Raw genomic sequence first — 27,228 nt, 5'->3', positions numbered from 1 at the left:
TTTCTGTACTCCTGTTTATGCAATCACTGTGAAAAGCTTTTTCAAAAATTACCCTTCTATGACATGGAGAACTTATTCTTCCATACAAATGTAAAATTACATACTGTATTGTTTTATTAAAAAATATATGCTATTTTGCACTCTACTTTATTTTATTTTTTGTGGTCAGGCAGCATACTTTGAAAACAGCTCAGTTATACTTTAGGAAACATTGTATTGCTCTGCTGTTGTAAAACAATAAGGTCCACCTTCCCAGCAACAAGAAACCACTTTTAAGAAACTGTGATTCTGTAAGTAGGACATTTTGGAAGCACTGGTTGTCAAAAGGCACTGTGGTTTGATTTCATTTAATAATGGTTGCCTTGTTTCCTTGTTTCTTGTTACAGACAGATTTTGAAAAAGATGTGGACATTGCTTGTCGGTCAGGTAAGGATATTGGAACATGTATTTCAAAGTGCCCGTGGCTAGACTGCCTGTCAGCACTTCGAAGCTGGCAGCTTCAAAATTCACACGGCTGCCATTCTGCTAATGAGACACTGCATATGCATGGTAGCGCCTCATTGATATTTCCTAGTCCATGTTATTTCCATGCCTCCTTCAAAGAAGAGGGCTAATGTAGACGTGGCCTATGGGCACACATTTTATCCATTTCAGTACTCTGTACTTTAAATGGCCCCTTTTCTGTCTGGTTCTGCTACTTACAAATAATTATCTTCAGAAACTTACTTAGCCAGTGTAGTTTAAATAAAACATGATGCGAAATGCAAGGTCTTTGTAACTCACTGAAAATTTTAAGATTAGAGGTTGCCGATTCATTTTTCACAGTAGAGTGATAGTTCTTCCTTATTAACTAACATTTGTTACTGCTGATGTGTTTTGAAAGAGGTAAGGCAATGGAATTTAAAAACAAATGCTCCTCCTACCTTCCTAGTGGAAGGATAAATTCACACTTAACCCACAAAGCTGCATACTTTATCAGCTTTGTAGTACAGAAAGTCATGTCAAGGACACACTTAGAGGAAGATACTGTTAATGCAGGCATGAGTTGACTTCACCATGTAAAATTACCTGATGTATATTTAATTTCCTATAATGAAAGATTTAGCAAAAGGTGACTGGGTGAACTGGCATCATGGTTAGAAATAATCTGATAATCACTTGCATTTCCTAAAATGAGTTTTTTACTTTTTTTTTTTCCACTGCTGCCAAGTAATGCGATTTGGGCAGTTGAAATGCCTGAATTTCTCGCTTGCATTACCTTGCTTTTAAGGAAGTAATGCTTAAAAAAATAGAGACAATCATGTATGAATTAACACAAAGGACTGCCCTTGTGAGCTGATTATGACTGTATGAGAGTACTGATATGCACAGTAATATTAGAGCTACCACATGAACTTCATGACACAGGAGAAGGAATAAATGCACTTGTGTGTATTTCTGTACCTCTTATTGTCTTACTCACAAGATTTTAATTTTGCTGTACATGCTAGCACTGTTTTGTAGCAATATTTTACATGAAGGAAATAACTATATGTGTGCTAGAATCAAGGATTTGTAGCAGTTGGATATTTTAAATTTATCTTTCTTATTCTGCCAATAATTTTCTTTCTCAAACAAAGATTTAGTGTCAGTGTTGCAGGAGTGACTAGATTTTCCTCAATATTTGATTGGTTATTTTAGTGTCCATGAAAGGTTTGCATCTGGGGAAAGGATTGATAGATAACCTGTGTACTTGGAGCTGAGCCTAGTAAAAACTAGTGGGCATTATTATACCCTTGACTGGAAAGACCTCCACAGAACCTTGTGAATGGTTATTTTATCAGCCATGTCTATATAATCTGTAGACTCTTCAGCTGCATTACAACATATTTATTCCATTTAAACAGGTTTCTTTGCCTAGTTTGATCATATGCTGCAGATATTCAGAGATGAATTTAATACAGGAGAGTTACAAAACACAAAAGAAAAGAACATTTAGGAGTGAAGTGGGAGAAGACATACAAAACTAAGGAGGTCATTAAGATAGACTAAGGAAAAGATCTAGCTACACAATCTATCTGATGTTTCCAAGAGAATATAAAGAGTTAAAAAGAGACATCCAGATGTCATAGTGTATTTGGGCTTTTGGAAGTCCTTAATCAAGCTCCACATGGCAGGCTTCTGTTTAAGATTTAGGTTACCTAAGATCTATCTTAGACTGTAGAAATGGATAAAGAGCTGTTTTTAACTCATATAAATGATCTAGGCATAAGGAGATGAATAGGTCAGTTATGTAAAACCCTGTTCAAACTCATGTTTATGGCACTAAAACAAAGTTATTAAATGGATAGAAAAGATATAAGGACATAGACTGGTGAAAGGAACATACACCAATTTAACCATAAGAATGTAAAATAAACTACAGCAAACATAACTCCTTGTTATCAAAATCCTGTTCTATAATTCACAGTTCTACATAAGGATATTGGACCGTGCAGAGCAGCTACAATAACAGGAACACTTTCTAGGATTTCACTAAATGATGATGAAGAAGAGAAAGGAGCAAATCCTGAAGGTATGAGCTATTCAACATTGCCTGGAAACATCATTTCCAAAGTCATCATTCAGCAGCCCTCAGGCCTCCACATGCCTATGAGCATGAGTGAGCTGGCTAATCAGTGTTTGAAAAAAGACAACAGTGAGTTGCGGCGGACTGTGTACTTATGCACCGATGATAACTTGAGAGGTGCAGATATGGACATAGTCAATCCTCAGGAAAGGATGATGGAAAGTGACTATATCGTTATGCCCAGAGGTTCAGTAAACACCCAACAATCACTGAAAGATGAAAGCAAACTGAATATAGGCATGGATACCTTGCCTCATGAAAGGCTGTTGCACTATAAAGTTAATCCGGAATTCAACATGAATCCCTCCGTAATGGACCAATTCAGTATCAATTTAGATCAGCATCTTCCCACCCAGGAACATATGCAGAATTTGCCCTTTGAGCCTCGCACAGCAGTAAAGAACTTCATAGCCTCTGAGCTGGATGACAATGCAGGATTAGCAAGAAGTGAAACTGGATCCACAATATCAATGAGTTCTTTAGAGGTCAGTGATGCATAAGCAAATTACATGTTCTGTTGTTCTAATTATATGGCAACATAATAAGTCATGGCTCCTTGACTCCAGCTAATGTTTATGTTTGAGGGGTGCAACTAATGTCTTAATTAAGATTAAATTGCTGTTGAGGATCATGATTTGCTTGTTTGTTCCTATTAAACAATACTGAAAATGTTTAGAATGGGAATAAAATATCAAAGTAAAGTTTTAGCGATTTCAGAGTGGAACGATATATCTTCGAGCTCCAAAATTCCAGCTGTCTTGCCAAAAATTTCCTGACCTGTGGGATGAATTCTATTAAATAATTCTGCGTTCCAGTGAAAAAGAAAAACCCATGCCTAGAGAATAACATTTTTACTTACCTTCCTGGCATCCTGAAACAATATATATTATTCGTTATTTATTTACCTCATTCAATGTGCATAATTCTTTACCAGGAGTTAAGGACAATGGATTTGATTCTACCATGGTGTAACTCAGAGTAACTCTGTTAAGTAGCAGTAACCTAATTTGCATTTACGGGTGCCTGTTTTTGCCTCCTGAAAGTCTGTTGCACTGTAAAGATCTCAGATGTCATTCTGGTTATAAAATTTTTCTGGAAATCATTACAGGAATCTGTCTGTGGGACTTAAACGTTACAGATAATTTTATGTGAAAACAATTTGCTTGTTTATTTAACACCTAAGGATCAACCAGTTCAGTTCTTAATAAGTCTTTACATATGCAAAACCTTCAGTAAGGTCAGTAGGAGTTTTAATGGACGTGTTGACTGGAGAATGTGGTCTAGAGATCAGAATTTTGTTTCTCTCATCAACAGTTTTGAAAGCAAAATACTTCCCTTACTACTTGTATTGTGTTCATAATACCCAAAACTCTTACATGAGAAACACAGATTAATTAATTAAATTTAAGAGAAAGAAGATGAATTGTGGGCATGGAAGAAAACCAAGGAATGACTACTTTTTGTAAGTTATATTAGCATATAAATCTATAGATAATCCTGGGACAAATTTTCAAATAGGCTTCTTAAAAATGGATTTTGCAAACATGCACAGTTGCATACCTGCATTAAGCATGAAGTTACACAATTAACATGCACAATTCCTGCTTTAGTGGATCCCATTCCTGAGGCACATTTGAAAATATATCTTAAATTCTATAGCCATGGTTACACTAGCGAGTTTTGCCAATGGAACCCCATTTTTGTCGATGAAACTGGAGGAACATCCATACACAAAATGCATTTTGTCAACAGTTTGTCAACAAAACACAGCACTTCCATCGGCAACATTCTGTCTCTCAGCCATGAGGCCTAACACTGCTGTTGACAGATTCTGTTGACAAAAAAGCTGTGTGGATGCTCTGGGGCCTTTTCCCAACAGAAAAGGCATCTGGAACAATGGGCAGCCCTGTCTGCTGTAGCTCTGGGTGCCTGTTTTATCGAGAAAGCAGCTGGAAAGTCTGGCTGCTCTGTTGACAGAGTGAAGCGCTCTTCCAGCTGGCTTTTGTGTGTGGCCGCACTCTGTCAACAGAAGTTTTGTCAAGAAATCTCTTCCGACAGTAACTTCTGTCGACAGATCGCTGTACTGTAACTGTACTCTATGAGTATGTAGTCCTGTGTCTTCATAATTTAAAGTATTTAGTTTAGTTATAAAAGCTTTTCAAATCATTTCTAAATGTGTTACTCACACTGGGTCTGATTTACCATGCCCTTACACCACTTTTATACTTACCTCACTGCACTGAAGTCAGGTGTGATGATTAGGGCCATTATAATATATGTGTTCTCTCATACTATGGCAACCACACAGGATCAGTCTGATACACATTTGCAGCTTTGTACAGTGAAAAGAGTTTCTGGTCCCTCACAGGTACATAGGCAACTGAGAAAAAGTGTGTGTGTGTCTGTGTGTGTGTGTGTGTACTGCATGTGCACACACATGCAACATGTATGGCCCAGTAGTGTGAACACATTCCTACAACTGTCATTGCTTAGATGTGACAAGGTAGTTGAACCTTTAATGATATAAAAACAAATTAAAGCAGAGATTGAGGTGGAGGAGGTCCTCTCTCAAAAAATTTGAAATATCCTGTGCCATGTCCTCCATTTTAGAAGATATTTCAAAAGACAGATTCAGTGCAAATCTTTGTATTGGCTATTATTAATACCTCTTTCCCATCATAGAGCAGAGGGCAAATGTTTCTGTCCTTGTTCTCAGATAAAGCATACAAATAGCTTCTTGTCTAACTGAGAAGTCCTCCTTCTCCCATCAAGACCCATTGCTTCTCTTGTCCCCCCACAAAAATATCTGGGAGCCCTCGAAGTTTCTCTGCCAAGCACCAGGCTCCTTTTAAAGCTCCCACATCAGGTCCCCTTGTCAGTAGCAAGAGAAAAGGGGAGATGCCCTGTGTCAGAAAGAAAAGGGGGAGCTTTTCTTCTGCATTCAGTGTAGGATAGGGAATGCTGTTCCCCTGCACTCCTCACTGCTTATATCCCTAGTACCAAGATACTTACTCTGTAATAATTCTGTCAAAGTGTCATTTTTACCATGTCATTCTGTAGTAGTCAACCTTTAACATATTAGCAAAGTCACTATAAGATAAGTGGTATAACTGGAAAATTATTTACATGTTACAGAAATAATTTTAGACATCATAGACCCCATATTTGGAGGGAATTGTGGGTGCAGTTTTTTTACTTACTGATATTTACAACAAGCAAGAATTATTACAATGAAGCAATTGGTTACCTCTGAACACTGTTTCCCGAAACAGGTGTTTTGTATATCTAGTTGCTATTTGTTCCCTCAATTTATTGTGGGCACAAATAGTTGTGGGCAAAAAACAGAACCTGCAAAAGTAGGGGACAATTTTTAAAATTTAAGTCTTTAGTTTTAGGTGCTCTCACAAAACAAAAAGCAATTCACTTGAAACTAATTCCCATTTATTTCTGAAAAATCAGGCATGATGGAATTTTCTAGCTTTTCCCTCTGTGTGTCACATTTTTAATTTTTGATTGGCATAGGGTTTTTTCTTAAGAAACAATGTTTAATAGAAAATACTAAAATGCCTTATTGTTATGAGATCTAGTTAGATAATTCCTTGAAGGTTCTTCTCTAGTTAGATAGTTCCTTGAAGGTGATATATTTATTCAGTGCTTTTTTGTGCTGGTACTTGCCGGTACTGAGTACCAGCACCTCGGTAGCCCAAGCCACAGGATTGGCTGGGGGTTGGAAGCAGGGAGCCAGCTGAGTACCAGCTACTTTTTTGTTGTTGTTTTTTTTTACAAAAAGCATTGTCTTCATGTACAAATGTACAAATGTTATCTGGGCACACTCATACGTGTATGAGTTTGCAGATTACTGGGGTGCTAGTGACATTTTACTCTATATGCTCCATGTAGTATTGTTGTGAGTATAGACACATACAGGTATAGTAGTATACCATGGTGGTTCTTACGGGTAATCATTTTAACATTTGGCTAATCTCCTGTACCTTCTTCATATGCACGGATTAAAGTTGTCTGTACTACCTTGGGATCAAAGTGGCTTTTAATGTGCTGCTTCAGTTCAGAGTTCAGTATAATTTGGTTTTAATGAAGATATGCCTTCTTTTGGAACGCTTTTCATTTTGAAAGTCCACACTCACAGTGCTGTGCTCATTAAAACCGAATTATACTGAAGTGGAGCACTGCAGTCCCATTTATGTCCACACCAGAGAGAGAGAAGGCATTTAAAGGCAAAGAAGAAAGAAGATCTATGCCAGAGGGAGAGCACCTGCTTCCCCAAAATGTGGAGCAAACAGGAACCAGCATCATAGTGGAGCAATAGTGGCTGGTTCTTTTAGAGGTATAAGGACAAGAAATGAAACACTATACTTGGGTTGTTTCAAAGGAGGGGAAAAAGGTATTTAGGGGGGAAAAAGATCAAAATGGATAAACAAAGGAAAGAACTGAGGGACAGTGAAAGATCTAAAAAATACCCACCGCCAACAAAACAACTGAAAGCAAACATGCAGAAAGTAAAGAGATGTAGCCGTGTTAGTCTGTATTCTAACAAAACAAAACAGCAGTCATGTAGCACTTTAAAGCTTAACAGAATGATTTATTCAGTGATGAGTTTTTGTGGGACAGATCCACTTTATCAGATCAGTAGCATTTCCAGAACAGATTGACATCTATAAGTACAGAGGTCCAAAAAAAAAATGCCTCACCCCCCTACTCCTTCAGTCCTATGTACTTGATTTGTCAAATTTTATTGCATTTTTTTGGACCTCTGTACTTATAGATGTTAGTCTGTACTGGAAATGCTATTGCTCTGATGAAATGGGTCTGTCCCACTAAAGCTCATCACCAAATAAATGATTTTGTTAAACTTTAAAGTGCTACATTACTGCTGTTATGCAGAAAGTGAATATGAAGTCACATTAAAAAGCCAAAAGGACTTGCTCTGGTAGCTAGGAGAGTGACAAAAGGATAAACTGTCAAAGAAACAGAGCAGCTCTAATTTAAAAGACAGTGGTTTCTTCCTTGTCTGCAACATTCTTTTTTCAGTATTATCTTCTAAACAAGAGGACCTAAAGAGGTACTTTGCAGGAGTTCAGTTTCCAATCTCTCATTACTCTGTGTTCATTTTTTCAACTCGCAGGCCCTCATTCTGCAATCTGAGATTTCCTTTGAGACAGGCACACTTCCATAAGTGGGAGGCCCTTGGTTGCATCACTAAAATATCCCTTCTGACTCATTAATGAGAGACATTAACATATCCCAAAGGGCAGCTCCTAATAGACCTTCTTAGCCAAAGATCTGATTTAGGGCCTCAGAAGGAGAGTAACATCACAGATAGGAAAAGATGAGAGAACTGAAAAGATAGTGATGGAGTTAATAACAAAAAGAAAGCAGAAAAATAAATGGAAAGACAGAAGAGGTGAGAGAGGAAAGGCAAATTCAGAGACACCAGAAAGGGGGAGGGAAGTTCAAGAGCAACTTAAAATTAAAGGGTTCAGAAACAGAACATGGAAAACTAAATTAAAGAAGAAAGTTAAAAACGTGTGGTACCAATGGAGGAAAGAAAGTGATGAAAGAAATACTCTACCAAAACAGTATCTCTTATCTGCAAAGATGCAGTCATCATGCAATTTGGAAGCACTAAAGTAGTCTCAGAGAGGAAGCCGTGCTAGCCTATACACTATCAAAACAAAAAGCAGTCAAGTAGCACTTTAAAGACTAGCAAAATAGTTTATTAGGTGAACTTTCGTGGGACAGACCCACTTCTTCATGGTCTGAAGAAGTGGGTCTGTCCCACGAAAGCTCACCTAATAAACTATTTTGCTAGTCTTTAAAGTGCTACTTGACTGCTTTTTGTTTTACTAAAGTAGTCTCAATCTCTTTTGACCTATGACATGAGAACTGAAGCAATACTTGGGAATAGAGAGTGGAGAGCATCATGGGAGTTTCTCCTTCAAAATGCATCCAGATTGCATCAGTTGTGCTGGACTTCCCTTACCTAGATTTCTTTTTCTTTCCTTTTTCCACTCTTAGTCACCTGCAAAAGCAATGCTGCTTGCCAGATCTGACTCTCAGTCTAAATAAAAGCCTAAGCCTATTATAGCTCACACATTGTCTGATTTCCTGGGAGTTCCCCCAATTCCAAAACTTCCAGTATATCATTTTATGTGACTTTTTTAAAGGTGAGGGGTTAAACCAGGCACTGAGAGTGAAGTAACTGAAGGGCTACGTCTACACGTGAAGCCAACATCGAAATAGCTTATTTCGATGTAGCAACATCGAAACAGGCTATTTCGATGAATAACGTCTACACATCCTCCAGGGCTGGCAACGTCGATGTTCAACTTCGACGTTGCGCGGCACCACATCGAAATAGGCGCTGCGAGGGTACGTCTACACGCCAAAGTAGCACACATCGAAATAAGGGTGCCAGGCACAGCTGCAGACAGGGTCACAGGGCGGACTCAACAGCAAGCCGCTCCCTTAAAGGGCCCCTCCCAGACACAGTTGCACTAAACAACACAAGATACACAGAGCCGACAACTGGTTGCAGACCCTGTGCCTGTAGCATGGATCCCCAGCTGCCGCAGCAGCAGCCAAAAGCCCTGGGCTAAGGGCTGCTGCACACGGTGACCATAGAGCCCCGCAGGGGCTGCAGAGAGAGCATCTCTCAACCCCCCAGCTGATGACCTCCATGGAGGACCCAGCAATTTCGACGTTGCGGGACGCGGATCGTCTACACGGTCCCTACTTCGATGTTGAACGTCGAAGTAGGGCGCTATTCCGATCCCCTCGTGAGGTTAGCGACTTCGACGTCTCTCCGCCTAACGTCGAAGTTAACTTTGAAATAGCGCCCGACGCATGTAGCCGCGACGGGCGCTATTTCGAAGTTAGTGCCGCTACTTCGAAGTAGCGTGCACGTGTAGACACAGCTAAGGTGTATTGAATGAATGTCCCATTCAAGACCTGGAAGAATAACCTGTATTTGAGACAGTATATTACAGGTGCCCATTTTATCTGCATGTGTTATTTAAGAAAAATACGTATTTTCAGTCATTTACTAAATTAAGAAATGCCTATATCTTTCCCCCTAAGAGCATAGCAGCTCCAAAACAGCCATTTATAGTCTATTGAGTAAATGTGTATGTAGGAGCTGTTATAAAATGACACATGCCCAATACATTAAAATATCTGTGCGCTGAGACCCTGTGGGTTTTGCAAGTGGGGTGTACGCTAAAATTGCTAGCAGACCTTCAGCACTCAAACATTCCCACACTTATGTGGGTATGCACATTTTTTTTCCACACAAAATTATTGCCTTTTGACTCACGAGCCTTAAAAACTATAAGCCTGCACAACCTCCTACTCCAAAGCAAAGCTTTTTTTTATTTACCTGAACACAAATGGGCATTTTTAAAAGTCTAAGATTCTGCTCATGCAGCACTTTTAGATCTCCAAAATGCCAAAAGAATATCTCTTCAATTTTATAGGGGGAAAAGAATCCTCCCTTGGGCTAAAATATTATATGTCAAGTTTAATCTCAGAGTGAATTATAAACTTCTGATAATAAGGATTTTTATTAATGGAAACATGGATATAGCCTTCACTATTATATCTCTGGTTTCAATTAGACTTCACACTGCAAAATATATCTTCAGGAGTTTATGTAATTAATCAGATTGCAGTATAATGCAGACTAGAATAGGGAGCAGATCAGGAATTCATGATTTTACACAGATGGAGAGGGATTATATTAGTCATTTAATGGGAGCAGCTCCTGCCTGAACCAGTACATGTTGGTATATGGAAATTATCTTTTAGCACTGTTCTATTTTTTCCACCAATGAACAGAGTTCAAAGTACAAGCTATACACAACTAGAACAAAACACACCTGATTCAGAATAAAAACAAAAAAGCAGTCAAGTAGCATTTTAACAAAATAATGAATTAGGTGAGCTTTCATGAGACAGACCCACTTCTTGAGACAAAATGTCCCATGAAAGCTCACCTAATAAATTATTTTGTTAAAGTGATACTTGACTGCTTTTTTATTTTGATAGTATATAGACTAGCATGGTTTCCTCTCTGTTACTGATTCAGAATGAATTGCTGCTGCAGACTTACTTCCCTTCCACAGAAGTTTACTTTGGTTTTGATATAAGGGCTTTTTCCTGTGATGAGGCTTTAATCTGTCAAATCAGGCAGTTATTGAAATTAGAGATGAAAAAGAACTTCCAGGTCACCTCCTGTCAATGCAGAAATATTTTCTACAATATATTTCTCCAACACCTTGCCCAAACTAATGTTCAGTTAGTGTACTGATGGACATCCCACTGCATCCTTTAAATAATTTCATAGTCAAAAGGGCTGCACTTTGAGAATTTTCTTAATTATCTGTCTAAAGGTTCTTTAATTTCATCCCATTATTCTGGAATTCTAACTTTTTCAGACATGTTCCTCCCCAACTAGCCTACTTCATTAGTTAGCACTATCAGACTTACTCAGCATTGCTGTAGTCCTGAACTCAGTTAAGGGTATTTTATTTTTGGCGGGGGGGGGGGGGGGAATAAAAGAAAAAATAAATGCTCTACTTAAATGTTTGTATTTTTCTTATTTTTATTAAGTTAATTTGTATTATGGAGCTCTTAACAAAAAGGATTGTTAAAATGTTTCCATTTATTTTTAGTAAAATTTTACAGTGGGAATTCTATCAAGGGTATTTTTATTTCATCCCTATAACATCGTATCATTCACCATATTTAAACAAAAAAGGGTTATCACCAATTTGATTTCCAATAATATTTTCTTCTAGTTTTCAAACCTTAAGAATTGATTTAGCAGTGCCAAAACAGAGCACTATTCCAAATTTCTCCATTTTTATCTCTTTTCTTTAAGGTCTATTGAGAAGGAATTCTATTCCAGGTTCATCCTGTTTTTCTGGCTCATTGTGGTTCAGTCCCTTTCTATATTCACTCAGTTATGTCAGTTCTGAGGACTGTATTTGATGTGGTGATTCTGTCTCTCTTCTATTTGGTTTTATGGGAAGTGGTCCCATTCTAGGAACATCCCCTTTTCCTGATACAATCAAACATTATGAAGCTGAATACTGAATTTTTACCTTTGACTTTTCACTGATATTTGCAATATGCTTGAACTTATATTATCCACTAATTTTATTTCCTTTGAAGGTAACTTACTCTTCCAAGAACAAAAAGAAGTCCTATGTCACCTTATAGACTGACAGATATTTTGTCACATAAGCTTTTGTGGGCAAAGACCCGCTTCGTCAGATGCATGAGTGGGGGGATTTCAGAGTATAATAATAATAATAATAATTATAAACATCCACCCCCCACATTCATACGTCTGACAAAGTGGGTCTTTGCCCCCGAAGGCCAAAATATCTGTTAGTCTATAGGGTGCCACAGGACTTCTTGTTGTTCTCGAAGATACAGACTAACATGGCTACCTCTCTGATACTTATTCTTCCAAAGCATTAATAAAAAAAATAGCTACAGTTGAGGCTAACTCTGATCCAGGAAAAACCCTCTTGCTCTCATTATTAGGTTTGTGTTGATTAAAGTGATTCTTTAACGGGTGGATACATCCAACTACTGTAAGAAAGAAGCATCATGGACCACCTTCATCAAGCTATGCATTCACTGGCAACCAGAATTATTTTTCCTTACTACATCTCATTATGCTTTTGACTTCCATTAATTAAATTTGTTGAATGAGCCAAATGGTTGCCTAGATTTATAAGACTGTGGAAGTGCATGTACAAGCGCCTCTTCCTTTGCCAACAGAGACACCACTCTAGAAAATCAACCTTTTATTTGATTTAAGAAACTATTTTTGAGGTTGTTTGATTACTCATGGAACCTAAAGATGTAGTCCTGAGGTGGACCGGCAGCTTGTGTTGCTTTTGCTATACCACATCATGTAGAAAACAGGGAAAACAGACATGGAAATGGCAGAATTTAGAAATGAAAGCTTCTGAAATGGAATATTAGGGAATGAGCCAATTTCTTTAAGTCAATGTGAAGACTTACTGCAATGTAAATTGGATCAGGCCTTATACATATTTCCCAGCTCCAAAATGCTAGATTGCCAGAATAATAGCTGGTAGGACCTCACCTTATACTTACTGATGTCATAGGCAGAAATCCAGGGGACTTCAACTCAAAGCATAACCCCAGAGTTGCTCTACAGATAATTTCTTTTATGTCTTTAGGGTTATATGCTGTGACTGAACACCATATGCAGCCCTGAAAAAGCACAAAACTAATATTGTTTAATGTGCAGTTAAAAATAAATGGCCTCATTCTGCTTCCATTCTGGCTGGACTCCAAAAAACTGCTGTTTGACATAAGCACCCAAAATAGCCTGCTGAGTCACAGTACCAAAGAGATGTGATGTAAAAGCAAATTTGCAACAGTGCCTTCTAGCCAATCATATTGCAGTAAAGTATGGTACAATGTGTGGCTCGTGTTTAAAATGAATAATATGGTTATGCTGGGACTTAAACCTAAACACTTATTTCAGCTTATAGGTAATGCCAGAGTTCCTGTGCTGTCTGTGAGCAGAGTAGGAGGGAAAATGTAAAATGGGAGTTAATACTCCATTTTTCTAAGTCTTGATCTCTTGCAAACCAGGTCTCTAAACTACGTTTGATTCAGCATCTTCCTTCAGGCAGCTCAGTCAAACCAAATTTATTAGGTAATTGTGTCATACAACTGGGCTTTTTCAGGGCCATCTATTCTAAACTTTACCTCAAAAATGAGTCTTTTTTCTTTTGAGACCATACAGCCAAGCATAATACCAAATATTCAGAGTGTCCAGAAGTCTTTATGAGCCATTTGTGTGTTTTAGGGGGTATATAAATCTTTTGAGGTACTAGTTCATTGTACAAGTTTCTCTGATCTCTCTGGTTTTTTTTTTTTTTTGTTTGTTTTTTTGGTTGATTGTTTGGTGTTTTTTTTTAATTGCTGCTCTTCTGGGTTATTGCGGTTTTTGTTTTGTTATTGGTGCTGTGACGCATTTTTTTCCAGTTAATCTTTAAATATTCCTGTTAACGTGGAAGGTAAAGCTGAGCTTTTCTGGACAGCTAATGAAGGACTTATCACCAGATCACAGTTTTTCAAATATTCTATTATAAGTCCTTGCCTGTGGGCTGATTCCCAGCTCTTCAGATCCCGGAATGTTGCGAGGGTAACCTTGGTTGCATACTCACAAATGCAACCATTTGGAGGGTGCCAAAATTTTACACCAACATAGTTTTTCAACAAAAGTGGCTTTTTGACTAATCCAAATATGTGGGGGAAAAAATCTGTTTTCATCAAACACTCAGAAATAAAAAAAAAAAAGTTTGAGTTGAAAAAAATGTAAAATTTCATTTAATCAAAAAATAACTTGATCAAAATTGTTCACAGTTGCTTGGCCAGCTTTATTAGAAATGAGTGCCTCTGCATCACTTCCATCCTCATTCAACTCTACTCACATCCCAGTCAGTTCAGAACACTGTTAAAAATTGCCCTCTTTTTAAAATCCAGTGAATTTGTTCCAGGTGACCGACCTTATTGCAAAACATTCTTTTGTTAACTAGGTGGGGAGGGACTGAGCTGTGGAGCAGGTGGTCAAGCTGGCTCAGCAGGGTCCTGAGCTAGATCCCGTGGAAGTCAACTGGCATCTTTATGACAACTCCAGGGTACTCTGGAACCTGCCCATAGTCTCAGTTACTAAGATGTTATGCTTACTACACTCCACAACTCTGCAAATGCATGAAACTGCAAAAAGTAGGGAAAGCCTTTGAGGAGGAGAATGAGTAAGTCATGGGGAAATGGACTTACACCAGATGCTGACCCTAATTCCCCATCTTGGCAAACTCAGATTACTCCCCTTAATTGTCATGAGGCCACATCCCTTTAACAAGAGAATCTATCCTGTCATCTACTAACTGAGCTGTGCAATGGTGCCCAGATGTAGTTGTGCAGTTCTTTGCTGACGCAAACTTGCAAAAACATCATGTACAGTAAGACTGAGGATCACGGCTTGTCTTATACGCAAGCACACACCCTCCTTTAGAGACATACTAACACAAGTGCCTGGGAATGCATTACATAAGGTGCATAGCAGGACTAGGATTTATTACTCTGAGTAGACTTTCTTCTCAGTTATAAAATGCAGTCATTAGCCAAACAGAATCAGGTGTTCTATTTTCTTTTCCCTTCCTTTCACTTTCCCTCCCCAGTAATAATTCAGCTCTGGCCTTTCTTCTTTCAGTTACATAATGTCCCCAACTTTGGAGCAACTTTTTTCTCCTCTGCTACTTCTGCTGCCTTCCTGCATCCCTTTGCCTCATCAGCCCTGTATATTTTATCCCACCTCTACACCATTCAACTTCCTTTGCTTCTATTGTTATTTACACTTTCTCACTAATTCTGTATATTTTAAAAATTCCTTGAAGCATTCTGAGTTGCATTTTGTACAAAAGATACTGTACAAAAATAGCATTTTCTTGTATAACAGCAAATACATTGTCACTGAAGAATCATTTCCTTTATATTCAGTTTCCCGGACTAGTCTGTGTCATAAATGCAAAACTAATTCAAAGTTGTTCTCTCCAAATGAAGACCTCATTGCAAACAAGCTGAAAGCTGTATCAAAGCTATAGCTGCCTTTGGCTTGATTCCTCTGTCTCTAACCCTGTGTAAACTTGGAGCAAATTCTGCTGAAATCAATCTAGTGAGAACGGAGAACCAAGTTCTGGATGTCAGTATGATACCAGAGTGATAGGTTCCTCATAGAGATCATGATGTCCAGCTGCAAATCATACTGAATGAGGTACCTGACTACATGCAGAACTTGCAAAATGCAGTTTCATCTCATTCCATAGAAAAACTAGCTCATTTCTAACAAACTGTGCATGATGTCACAGATTAAAATTTAATTGTTAAAATAAAAAGTACAGTTTGCTAAAGAACTATTTCATATAAATAAATCAAAAGAAAACATGAGTGTTATTTAAACTAATGACTATGATTGCATGAAGAGACCCCATGTTAATGCACCTATTATTTTCTTTCCTTTTCTAATGCTTAATAGAGAAGAAAATCACGTTATTCGGACCTTGACTTTGAAGTAAGTTTAAATTATTCCTGTTTATTAAAACTATATTAATATAAAGTTCATAAGAAATTTTAGTTTAAGCCACTTGATATAGCAGATATGAATATGAAGGTTTAAATGGGTTATGTACAATTCATGATGGGAGTTTCCTTAAACCTACTTGGGTGAAAGTTCCTTCTAAAAGATTCTAACATCAAACTAGCACACAGTACCAATGAAGCATCATGATTTCTGTTCTAAGCTCTCTGCCATTTCAATTGCATGTATTTTTTTCCTTTGTATACATCTATTAATTTCCCTGGTGGCCGTAGATTCTGCTGGTTTATTTGAAGAAGTGTGTTTCATTTGTTTGATAACTGGTGTCACAGCAAGTCTGCCTCCTTCCACAAATTTCCTATTTTCAGTCCAATTGCCATTTTCTTTAGAGCTCTTCTGGCTTCTGGGCTGTAAATTTTCAAAACAGGTTAGTGATTTTAAGTACTTAAGTTAAAACACTTTAAAGTGGCCTGACTTCTCAAAAAGATACTGAGCAATTGAACTTGAAAAATAAGCCCTCTTAGGAGTATGTCTACACAGCAGACATTATTTCAAAGTAAAATATTCCAGAATAGCTATTCCAGAATAGGTTAGTTTGAAATAGTGCTGCTACATATAAAATGCATTTCAAAATAGCACATAGTTATTTTGAAATACAGCATCTATACATACTGGCTAATGCCCCCTCAGACACCAGTCCCTTATTCCTAAAAGATTTCAGACATAAGAGACAGGCAACAGATGGGCATTTAGCCAGAAGAGGCTCATCCACATGGCCATGCAGCCCCGAACTCTTGGTGGCTATGGTAAAGAGCTTTGGGAGTATGCAAATAAGCAGCCATTTGCAATCTTGAGAAGCTCACTATGCATAGCTCTGCCAGCAGCAGCGCTGAGCAGAGCTCCACGTAGGCCTAGCCATGAGCCTATTTTGAAATAGAGCCATAGACTCTATTGCCCATATTAACAGCACATATTTCAAAATGCCTATTTCAAAATAGGCACTATACCTTAGCTATGTCTAGCCCCTGCCTTTTGAAAGGGGGATGCTAATGAGGCACTGCCATGAATATGCAGCACCTCTTTAGCATAATGGTAGCTGTGGTAATTCAAAAGTGCCACTTTTGAACCGTGCACCGCACATGTAGACCAGGGTGGCCTTTCGAAAGGAGGAATAAGGGGCTTTCGAAGACTGGGGGGTACTTTCAAACGGCCCCCATCTACACGGGCAGCGCACAATTCAAAAGCAGCGCTTTTGAATCACTGAGGATACCATTATGTTAATGAGGCATTGCATATTCATGGAATGCCTCATTAGCATATCTCAAAGTCTCTCATTAGAATCCCCCTTTCAAAAGGTGGGGACTATTGTAGACATAGCCGTTGTGCAATGAGGTTTACCTATTTCAAAATAAGCTATCCGCTATTTCAAAATTATTTCAAAATAGCATTTGTGTTGTGTAGGTGCTAGGATAGTTATTTCACAATAATGGCTGTTATTTCTAGGTAACTTTGCTGCATAGACCTACCCCTGGTATCTCAAAATTGATAACTATAATCTGACTCATGAAATCTGTAGTTAGTAGTGGAAATGTAGGCTCCAGGGCCGTTTCTACATAGGCCACTTCCTTCGGAAGTCGCATGCTAATACACAGAGTGAAAGATGCTCATGAAGCGCAGATGCAAATTCCCCATGCCTGATTAGCATAACGTCACGTGATTTGGATTCCCAAAAATTTTCTACATGGCATTTTGGAGTCCGGAAGAATGGTCTTCCAGACTCCAAATCACATGATGTTATGCTAATGAGGTGCAGGGAATTTGCATCTGTGCTTCATTAGCATCTTTCACTCTGTGTGTTAACATGCCGAAGAAAGTGGCCTATGTAGAAATGGCCCAGTTGTTTAGTTAATTCAAGGTTTTTGCTAGCCCAAAAATTCAGGTGAAGGTGTTTCTCTTACTGTTTAAGAGCACAGTTGCTCTATGTGACTACAATGAGTAGTCAAAGTCTATATTCAGCAGAATATTAATGATTTATGGATGTTTTGCATAAGCTGTCATTTTCATGCATTGTTGATAGTTTGATATAATTCATGATGAGCTTTTTCATTGATGCTTCTCACACCATTTTCATAGAACACGACACATTTAAGACCAAGTTTTAATATCTAGTGAGATTGACCTATCAACTGTTACTTCAAAAATCAATGAATATACTTACATATATAACCATGTATATATGCCAATGACTAGTGTAATTTTCTAGTCATGACTTAAAGCATATCTTGGATCGGAAGTCAGAATCTGGCCTATAGTTACTGATACAAAAGCTATGGCAGTTCCTTTATTACCTCTTCTTTTGAATCATTCAGGCTGTGTCTACACGTGCCCCAAACTTCGAAATGGCCATGCAAATGGCCATTTCGAAGTTTACTAATGAAGCGCTGACATGCATATTCAGCGCTTCATTAGCATGCGGGCGGCAGCGGCGCTTCGAAATTGACGAGCCTTGCCGCCGCGCGGCGCGTCCAGACGGGGCTCCTTTTCGAAAGGACGCCACCTTCTTCGAAGTCCCCTTATTCCCATGAGCTCACAGGAATAAGGGGACTTCGAAGTAGGTGGCGTGCTTTCGAAAAGGAGCCCCGTCTGGACGCGCCGCGCGGCGGCAAGGCTCGTCAATTTCGAAGCGCCGCTGCCGCCTGCATGCTAATGAAGCGCTGAATATGCATGTCAGCGCTTCATTAGTAAACTTCGAAATGGCCATTTGCATGGCCATTTCGAAGTTTGGGGCACGTGTAGACGTAGCCTCAGTGTATAATACTGAGTATTCCTGAGTTTTAGGCTATGTAAGTTTGAAATTCAAAGCATAATATAAATTACATGTTCAGAGAACCTACCTAAATGATTTGAGTGATGAAAATCTTTAACATTTGAAAATCTTAAAACAATAGGGCTACGTCTACACGTGCCCCAAACTTCGAAAGGGCCATGCAAATGGCCATTTCGAAGTTTACTAATGAAGCGCTGAAATGCATATTCAGCGCTTCATTAGCATGCGGGCGGCAGCGGCGCTTCGAAATTGACGTGCCTTGCCGCCGCGCGGCACATCCAGACGGGGCTCCTTTTCGAAAGGATGCCACCTTCTTCGAAGTCCCCTTATTCCCATGAGCTCATGGGAATAAGGGGACTTCGAAGTAGGCAGGGCCCTTTTGAAAAGTAGCCCCGTCTGGATGCGCCGCGCGGCGGCAAGGCACGTCAATTTCGAAGCGCCGCTGCCGCCCGCATGCTAATGAAGCGCTGAATATGCATTTCAGCACTTCATTAGTAAACTTCGAAATGGCCATTTGCATGGCCATTTCGAAGTTTGGGGCACGTGTAGACACGGCCTAGGGTTACAGCTGACTCTGTAATGTTACATGCAATGAAGGAGACTATTATTATGGACAAGTTGGTCGTGTTTCCATAGCTAATGCAGTTGAATTTTTTTAGTTGGGAAGAAAGGAATTTTATGTATGAAAAATGTAGTGTATACTTACAAAAATTATAGTACTTACTGTTTGAATGAATTGTCTAAGAATTTACAGATGAATTCTTTATCTAATGTCAGTTAAAATTTATTTAAATATGGTTCCATTAAAAATATAACAAATTTCAGGCCTTGTTTTTCCTGGAATGGTCTGAATAACATCAACTTTGAATTCCCAGATAGTAAACACTTATTGAAATCTTCTGTATAAACTAGATTTGAAGAAATTAAGTTGTAAAAAACCTGTTAATGATTGTGGTATCTAACTCTGACATTTATTCAGAATATAGAAGGACCTAGGTCTACAGCTCAAATGAAGCTTAAAAGTTGGCCCTGTGACATCTGCGATAACTCGCTCAACCATTGCTGACCTGTAGTGATATCATGAGGGAAAATACTATGAAAGAACACAAAACCTCTTTCTTTGCAAAATTAGTTTAAACTAATTTTGAACACAACACAAAAAGATCATGATTATATTATTATTTCATGGTATCACTATAGGATGAGAGTTAAGATTGTCTGAGAGACTTAATTGTGCATTCCCTTAGCATGTTTGAATTTCTTTAAAGTTTAATGATAACTCTGAATATTATTGGTTTGTAATTTTTATTTTGGGGATAATTTCAACATTCTGCAATATTTTTTATCCATAAGCAATCTCTAAAATTTAATACCAATCTGTTATAATATTTTTCTGGACACACACACACACACATGCGCACGCGTGCAAGAAAGGTAAAAGGACATCAAGATAACTACATTTAAACAAGGAAGACAAATATACATCATCAACACAATCTAAGGAGGCAAAACACAATTTTAAAATTAAATAAAAACAACACAACAGAAATTATGCAAGCAGAGCAATGAAAATATTTCTGAATTACACAATTCCATTTTGAAGGTCAAGAATTCATTGCAGGTCTTTCCGAGCACATTCTCTATGGCAACTGCTATGAAGACATCCATCCTGGCAGTCAAGAGAACATGTTCCAGCACCAGATAACTACTGACAATACTATGCACACTGTGTTCTCAAGTATCAGTTATCTAGCAAATGCATTTTCAATTGACTCATGTGAACTGTATATGTGATGCTTGCATCTTTTATTGTGTTGTGTTTGCAATTGTTGCATTGCCTAGATTTTTTTGTTAAATATGGTATTGTATATGTGCACCATATATAAAACATAACGAAGAGGAATGGGTCTTCTATATGTGTGTACATTGCTATGCTCAAGTGGCATCAGTCCTAATAGAGGCCATTTGGGATTACTGTAGTGTCTTATAAATTACCAACAGCAGCAGCAGCACCAGTGATATTGTGGCAGAGGTATTGTAGAAGTGCTGAACCAGAACCTTTCCCTGCTTTGAGATTTCATTACCAGTACTGGATCAGATCATCAGCCACTCTTTGTGCCACTCGGAAAGCTGGTCTGGATGGCCACCATTGATAGGAAAATCGCAGAGGAGTGCCACAGCCATCTCACCCTTTCATGAAGAGAGAGGTGAAAGAGGAGCAGGTTGTGGACCAAAAATCTGGTCCATTCTATTAATACCTATCGCCTAAATGGCCTCTTTAAGGCCATTGAATCTGATTGTCACTTACATGGCCCTGAGGATTCCCTAAGTGGTTTTGTGGGCCAAATATGTACCCAGGATTGCAGGGGACAGAAAGATAGCTTTAAACCACCTCTGCCACCTCAGCTGCATCTACACTTGCATTCCTCTTTCAAAAGAGTTATGCAAATGAGGGAAATCGAAAATGCAAATGAGGTACAGATTTACATATCTGATGCCTCATTTGCATATTCTTTCAAAAGAGCATCTTTTGAAAGGAGAAAAGTAGTGTGGCTGCAGCTTTTTTGAAAGTAAAACCGTATCTTCAAAAGAACCCTTTTTTGCTTTTTTTTTATGGGAAGAAGGGTTCTTTCAAAGATGGGGTTTACTTTTGAAAGAGGTGCAGCTACACTACTTCTCTACTTTCAAAAGAAGCTCTTTTGAGAGAAGAATATGCAAAAGAGGTGTCAGATATGTAAATCTTGGACTATAGCTACAGAATAGCATTATTTTAAAATAGCTGAGCGCTGTTTTGATACACATTTTGGTTGCATCTACACTACATTCCCATTTTGGAGGAGGTATGCAAATGAGGGAGATTGAAAACGAAAATGAAGTGCTTATTTACAAAGCTCATGCTTCATTTGCATAATCTTGCGTGATCGTGTTTCCGGAAGAGACTTTTCCAAAAGCAAAAACAACCATGTAGACAGGATTCCTTCAGGGAAAAAGAACTGAAATTTTGAAAGAACCCTTGTTTCTATTTTGTTTCAGGAAGAAGAGTTCTTTCAAAAACAGGTTTTTGGTTTTTTCTGAAGTATCCCCATCTACACAGCTGCTTTTGCTTTTGGAAAAGTCTCTTACAGAAACACAACTTCATGAGATTATGCACATGAAGTATGAGATTTGTAAGTCAGTGCTTCGTTTGCATTTTTGGTATCCCTCATTTTCATTCCTCCTCTGAAAGGGGAATGTAGTGTGGACACAGCCTTTGTGTGTGGACATGCTATTTGGAAATAAGCTATTCCAGAAAAATCTCTTCCATAATAGTTTATTCCAAAATAATGCTGCTATGTTGACATAGCCTTCTTGAGTTTCCTGGTATGGACAGCAGAGTGATGATTCTTTCCCCCTTTTTGCCACAGTCCATCTGCACCTCTTGGGAATTGTTTTTGTAGAACCTCTGCCCCTACAACAATGTATCCCATGCCTTCTGTTCAATGGGGCCTTCTTCTGACTTCCTTCAGATAACTCTACCAAACCATCTTCTACCTTCTTACTTGTTCAGAGACCCCCCAAAACAGTTTCTTCCTTCTATCTTCATTGGGAGTAGATAAGTTTTCTTTCTTCTGCTGGAGGTCACATACTGCCATTATTCTCCTGCTCTGCACTCCTCTTGCTGATTCTTCAGTATGCTGTGCGTGCAATAGCAGGCTCTGACTTCGAGCCAGAAAGTCTTCATTTTCTCTACTCAAATGCCGGTTAGATACTTGGGCCTCTAATCCTTTAACCTTCTCTTCCAATATGAAAATGAGTTTATTTATTTAATGCTTACAGTGTAAGTTACTCTTTACACATTTAATTGTATGCAACCCTTCTATTAATGCCAGGTGCCTGCCAGAAGGGCCAGGTTCAGCTCCTAGGGGGTTTCCTGTCAAGGATACAACCAGCTGGCTTGATCCCCCACCCAGTGGCCTGGGACAATTTCACCCCACTTGCTGGGTGCCTGTAAGGCAGTTTTCCCCTGCCTCACAAGCATGGAGTCTAAGATAGAAACAGCTTATTTAATGACAATAACCTACCCCAGGTTTACTGTGACAGATGCAGTATATCTAAGCAAAGGAGAGACAAACCCCTTTAACAAGATACCATCCCCATATGCTACAGAACCAAGTCTCTTGCTGGGGCTCTTGGCCTTTAACCCACACATTGTTACAGGGTGTACCTCTCGCGGCGCAGTCCCGGACCCAGAGCCCACAGATACATCACCAGGGCTGTGTCTACACGTGCCCCAAACTTCGAAATGGCCATGCAAATGGCCATTTTGAAGTTTACTAATGAAGCACTGAAATGCATATTCAGCGCTTCATTAGCATGCGGGCGGCAGCCACGCTTCGAAATTGACGCTCCTTGCCGCCACGCGGCGCGTCCAGACGGGGCTCCTTTTTGAAAGGACGCCACCTACTTCAAAGTCCCCTTATTCCAATGAGCTCATGGGAATAAGGGGACTTCGAAGTAGGCGGCGTCCTTTCGAAAAGGAGCCCCGTCTGGACGCGCCGCGCGGCGGCAAGGAGCGTCAATTTCGAAGCGCGGCTGCCGCCCGCATGCTAATGAAGCGCTGAATATGCATTTCAGCGCTTCATTAGTAAACTTCGAAATGGCCATTTGCATGGCCATTTCGAAGTTTGGGGCACGTGTAAACATAACCAATATCTCCAGTAGGGAGCTTTATGAAAACCCTAATATCCAGCTTTATCTTTCAACAGGTGGGAAAGACTACTCAAAACAGTCTTACAGCAACATAGCCAAGACATAGGCAGGATCATGAACAAGCTGACTCAATTAGTACCCCTCCCCCTCCTTCCTTACAATGCTTGAAACCAGGGAGCCCTGTGTAATCAATGTCTTATGTAGCTATGGTGACTCCCCTGTCCCCCACAACAACCCAGAGCATTGGTGAAATCCCACACTGAATGTCAGCATAAATTGTGGTTTTACAACAATGTGTTTACAATAGACAAAATCTCATGGCTTACCTGCTACCCATTAGGCTTTGCCTGAAAGGTATCACACATGCACCCCTTTGCATTCTCATGCAAATGATCTCTGGGAGACTCATTCCTCCCAGCCTTCAGCAGCACTGTGTTCCTGCTGCCACATTCCTTACATGTACAATGAACCAGCTAGAAGGGTTATAAAGGCTGGAACCACGAAATACAAAACAACAGAAGATAGCTAGTTTTCAGTTAGGTGGGTAGTTTTTCTTCCAGCAAAAAATGTTAAAGTGTTTACCTTCCAGACTTGCATAGAAAATGATTAATTTCTTCTCCCACCTGCTTCTTTTCAAGAGTAATATAATGAAGTAAGTGACGCATTTGCTTTATTCATATTTGCTATTTCACAAATACTTCAGACCAACACTCAGACATATATCAAAAAGGTAGCATTCTGTACATTCAGTTTCCTACCACTGTTATACAGTTTCCAGCTGGCATCATTTTTTTTTCACAACCATATGTCATTTCCCAGCTTAATGCCTGTTTTTAACCTGCAAAATTTGTTTTCCTCACCCTACTATAACTTCTTATATTAGTAAAAAATAATCTTTGAAATGGAACCTTGCCTTTTGAAATTCTGTGTATATGAAACCTGATCCTTTGTCTACCATAGCAGTCATATCTTCAAAAATCTGCAGCAAGTCTCTTTTATGAATTTAGATCAGAAATCTCTGAGTAAATAATGTTTTGCAAAACATTTCTCACTGAATCTTACAGAATTATTTCATATGTTCTCCCCACAACTCATCTTGGCTATGTCTACATGGGCAGCCTGTGTCAACAGAGGTCACTGTCAACACAGAAACCCTGGCAGTACCTTTGTTGACAGATCAAGTCTACATATAAAAGACGGTGGCCACACTTGGCCAAAACTTTGAAATGGCCATGTTAATGGGCAAACTGAAGAATACTAATGAGACGCTGAATTGAATATTCAAGGGGCTATTTGAGTCCTGAAAATTGACAACATTATTCACAATAGGTATATGAGACATTGCAAACACTTAGAGACTGATTAACTTAAGGGCCACATCTACATGTGCAGCTTCTGTCTACAAAACTGGGCTTTTGTTGACAAAATTTGCCGAGTGTCAACATGTTAAAGCGCTCGATTGAGTTTGTCGACAAAACTGAGCTGTTCGTTTGGCAGTGTTATACCTCTCCCTGATCAGATATAACACCTCTGTCAACAGTGTTTTGCTGACAGGGGGACCACACAGACATGCAGACCATGCAGACCCTGTTGACAGACAGGGCTTCTGGTTTACCAGGCTTTCAGTTGGCTGTTCTGTCAACAGGGGGCTGGACAGTCTTGCTACTCGCTGTCGACAGAGGGTGTTGCAGGCGGGAAGGGGGCTGTATTAGGTATGGTTGTGTTTTGCAGACAGAGGTTCTGTTGGGAAATATCTGTCGATGGTGACTTCTGTTGACAGAACTATGTAGTGTAGACACAGCTTAAATAAAAATGGAAGAAAAACAAAACACATAGCTATAGGTTTATTTCGAGGCCATCTACTGACACCCTACACTGAGTAGTATTCTTCTTAATTTGATTATCCACTGTGAGTGAGACCAGAAGAATCAGTCTTGGATGTAAGAAGATTGTAGAAGTTTCCAGCCAGTGTAGAGACTACTATTGTGAATGTAGAGACTACTATTGTGAAAGACACTTGTATGGGTCACACAAAGGACTGAAGTGCAAGGTAAATGTCTGAACCTACCTCCTCCCACATAATGGGGTATCACCATCTGGCCATGTACAGCTCTAAATTATGCATAAGTTAGGGGTTTTTTTTCACTTTTTTTTACATAAAACCTGCTTTTAAAAAACTGTACTCTTGCTAGCCCAAACCATGAAATGACCCCACTTAACACTTTATAGAACTAAAATTTAAAGCGCTTACAAGTTTTTGGACAATTACCTACTGAACATGAGTGGCATGCTTGCCACAGAAGTTCTGTCACCATGAGTATCATAACACCTCCAGAGCCACAGTCCCTGCTGGAGTAAATTAGCACTGCAGCATTGAGGTCAGTGGAGTTCCTCCACTTTCATACTAGCTGAGAATGTGTCCCAGACCTCAGAAGGCTTCAGTGCTAATTATGGATGTATGTAGTGATTGAATCCATGCTATTCAAGCACAAACTCATACAATACTGAAAATCTATCCTTACATGTCATTTAGCACTTATCGAACTTCCTTTTCGGGAGGTGCAAATGACAGAAAGGCTCATTTAGTTATAATACATGGACTACAGCTACACAACAGGGATCTTTTGAAGGAAGCCTTTCTTGAAGATCTCTGCTGAAAGAACTTCTTTCAAAAGAGAGCATCCACACGCTAAAAAGCAGGTCAAAAGAGCAATCTGCTCTTTTGAAAGAGAGCGTCCACACGGCCCCCCACCCTTTCAAAAGAACAGGCCAGGGATCGAAAAATCAGGCCCCATGAGCACTGCTCTTTTGAAAAAAAGGGCCTGCGGAGTGTCTATGCATATTTTCTTTGAAAAGCAGCTTTCGAAAGGGGGGGGGGGGGCACTTCCTGACATGGGAAAGGAAGAGTGATTTTGAAAGCAGTGCTGCTTTATTTCAATTTAATTTTGAAAGAACACTTCTTGCATGCAGTTGCTCTGTGAGATCTTTCGAAAGAGCCCCCTTCTTCTGAAAAATCTTTCAAAGGAACTTGCTAGTGGAGACGCAGCCATAGTTTTGGACCATAACTGCAATTCAGAGGTGGTGACATACATTAGCATCTCATACTTACCATCTTGTCAGAGTGACACATTTGGTTTTTTCTATCAATATAGTCAGTCCTGCCTCCACTGCTTTCAGGAAAAAAAATAGCCTTTCCATGCATTCAGGGATTACTGTTTATTTCATGCTGAAATTCAGATATTAATTTCTTCTACACTGAATGCACACCTAGAAAACGTTTTAAACCCGTGACTGATGACAGTCTTGTGGAAGGCTGCTATTGCATTCTTAATGTATCTAACAAGCACAAACGAAACATCTCCTTATTTCATCAGTTCAGTTAATGGAAGGGTAAAAGCAAGACTTTGTATACAAGAAGTGCATTATAAATGGCAGATGGGAAGTTTAGTGCAATTAATTTCCATTTACTGAGTCTATATGGAAAAGATGGTCTTGTCAAATTCAATTTACTTTATTATGTTGGGGGGGAATAATGGTTGGGTTTTTTTTAAAAAATGGCCAAATTCAATTACAACTATAGTCAATTATGTTCCATTTCACAGAAAGTCATGCATACAAGGAAGAGGCATATGGAATTGTTTCAAGAGTTAAATCAAAAATTTCAAACTCTGGACAGATTTCGGGATGTGCCAAAATCAGGGAGCATTGTAAGTATATTGTTCTCTTTTTATGAACTTAAAATACACTGGTTCTGGAGTTTAGTAAATAGACTATGTAACACCATTTCATGGGAAGATAATGTTGTCATGTGCTACTGTTCAGTAGCCCTTGGACAGAGAACCAAAAGTATCTGCAGTATTCTTACCTTTGACACCATTCATTAGATTTCATAACTAGAGTGTAATGATTCACCAACATCATTATAGCTGACAACTA

At 39.1% G+C, this 27,228-nt stretch overlaps 1 protein-coding gene across 1 annotated transcript in view; it reads left to right on the top strand.

Annotated features, from left to right (window-relative positions):
* Positions 1-27,228, top strand: part of ADGRB3 (adhesion G protein-coupled receptor B3) — a 704,839-nt gene that overhangs the window by 671,680 nt on the left and 5,931 nt on the right. The window contains exons 26-29 of the mRNA XM_074988878.1: positions 387-426; positions 2,450-3,093; positions 15,717-15,752; positions 26,895-26,999. Of these exons, the coding sequence (XP_074844979.1) occupies positions 387-426; positions 2,450-3,093; positions 15,717-15,752; positions 26,895-26,999 (825 nt within the window). The remainder of the gene's footprint in view (positions 1-386; positions 427-2,449; positions 3,094-15,716; positions 15,753-26,894; positions 27,000-27,228) is intronic.

The sequence above is a fragment of the Carettochelys insculpta genome, chromosome 3, assembly GCF_033958435.1.
Source record: "Carettochelys insculpta isolate YL-2023 chromosome 3, ASM3395843v1, whole genome shotgun sequence".
In the NCBI taxonomy this organism is placed as follows: domain Eukaryota; kingdom Metazoa; phylum Chordata; order Testudines; family Carettochelyidae; genus Carettochelys; species Carettochelys insculpta.
This window is presented reverse-complemented; position numbering and strand designations above follow the sequence as displayed.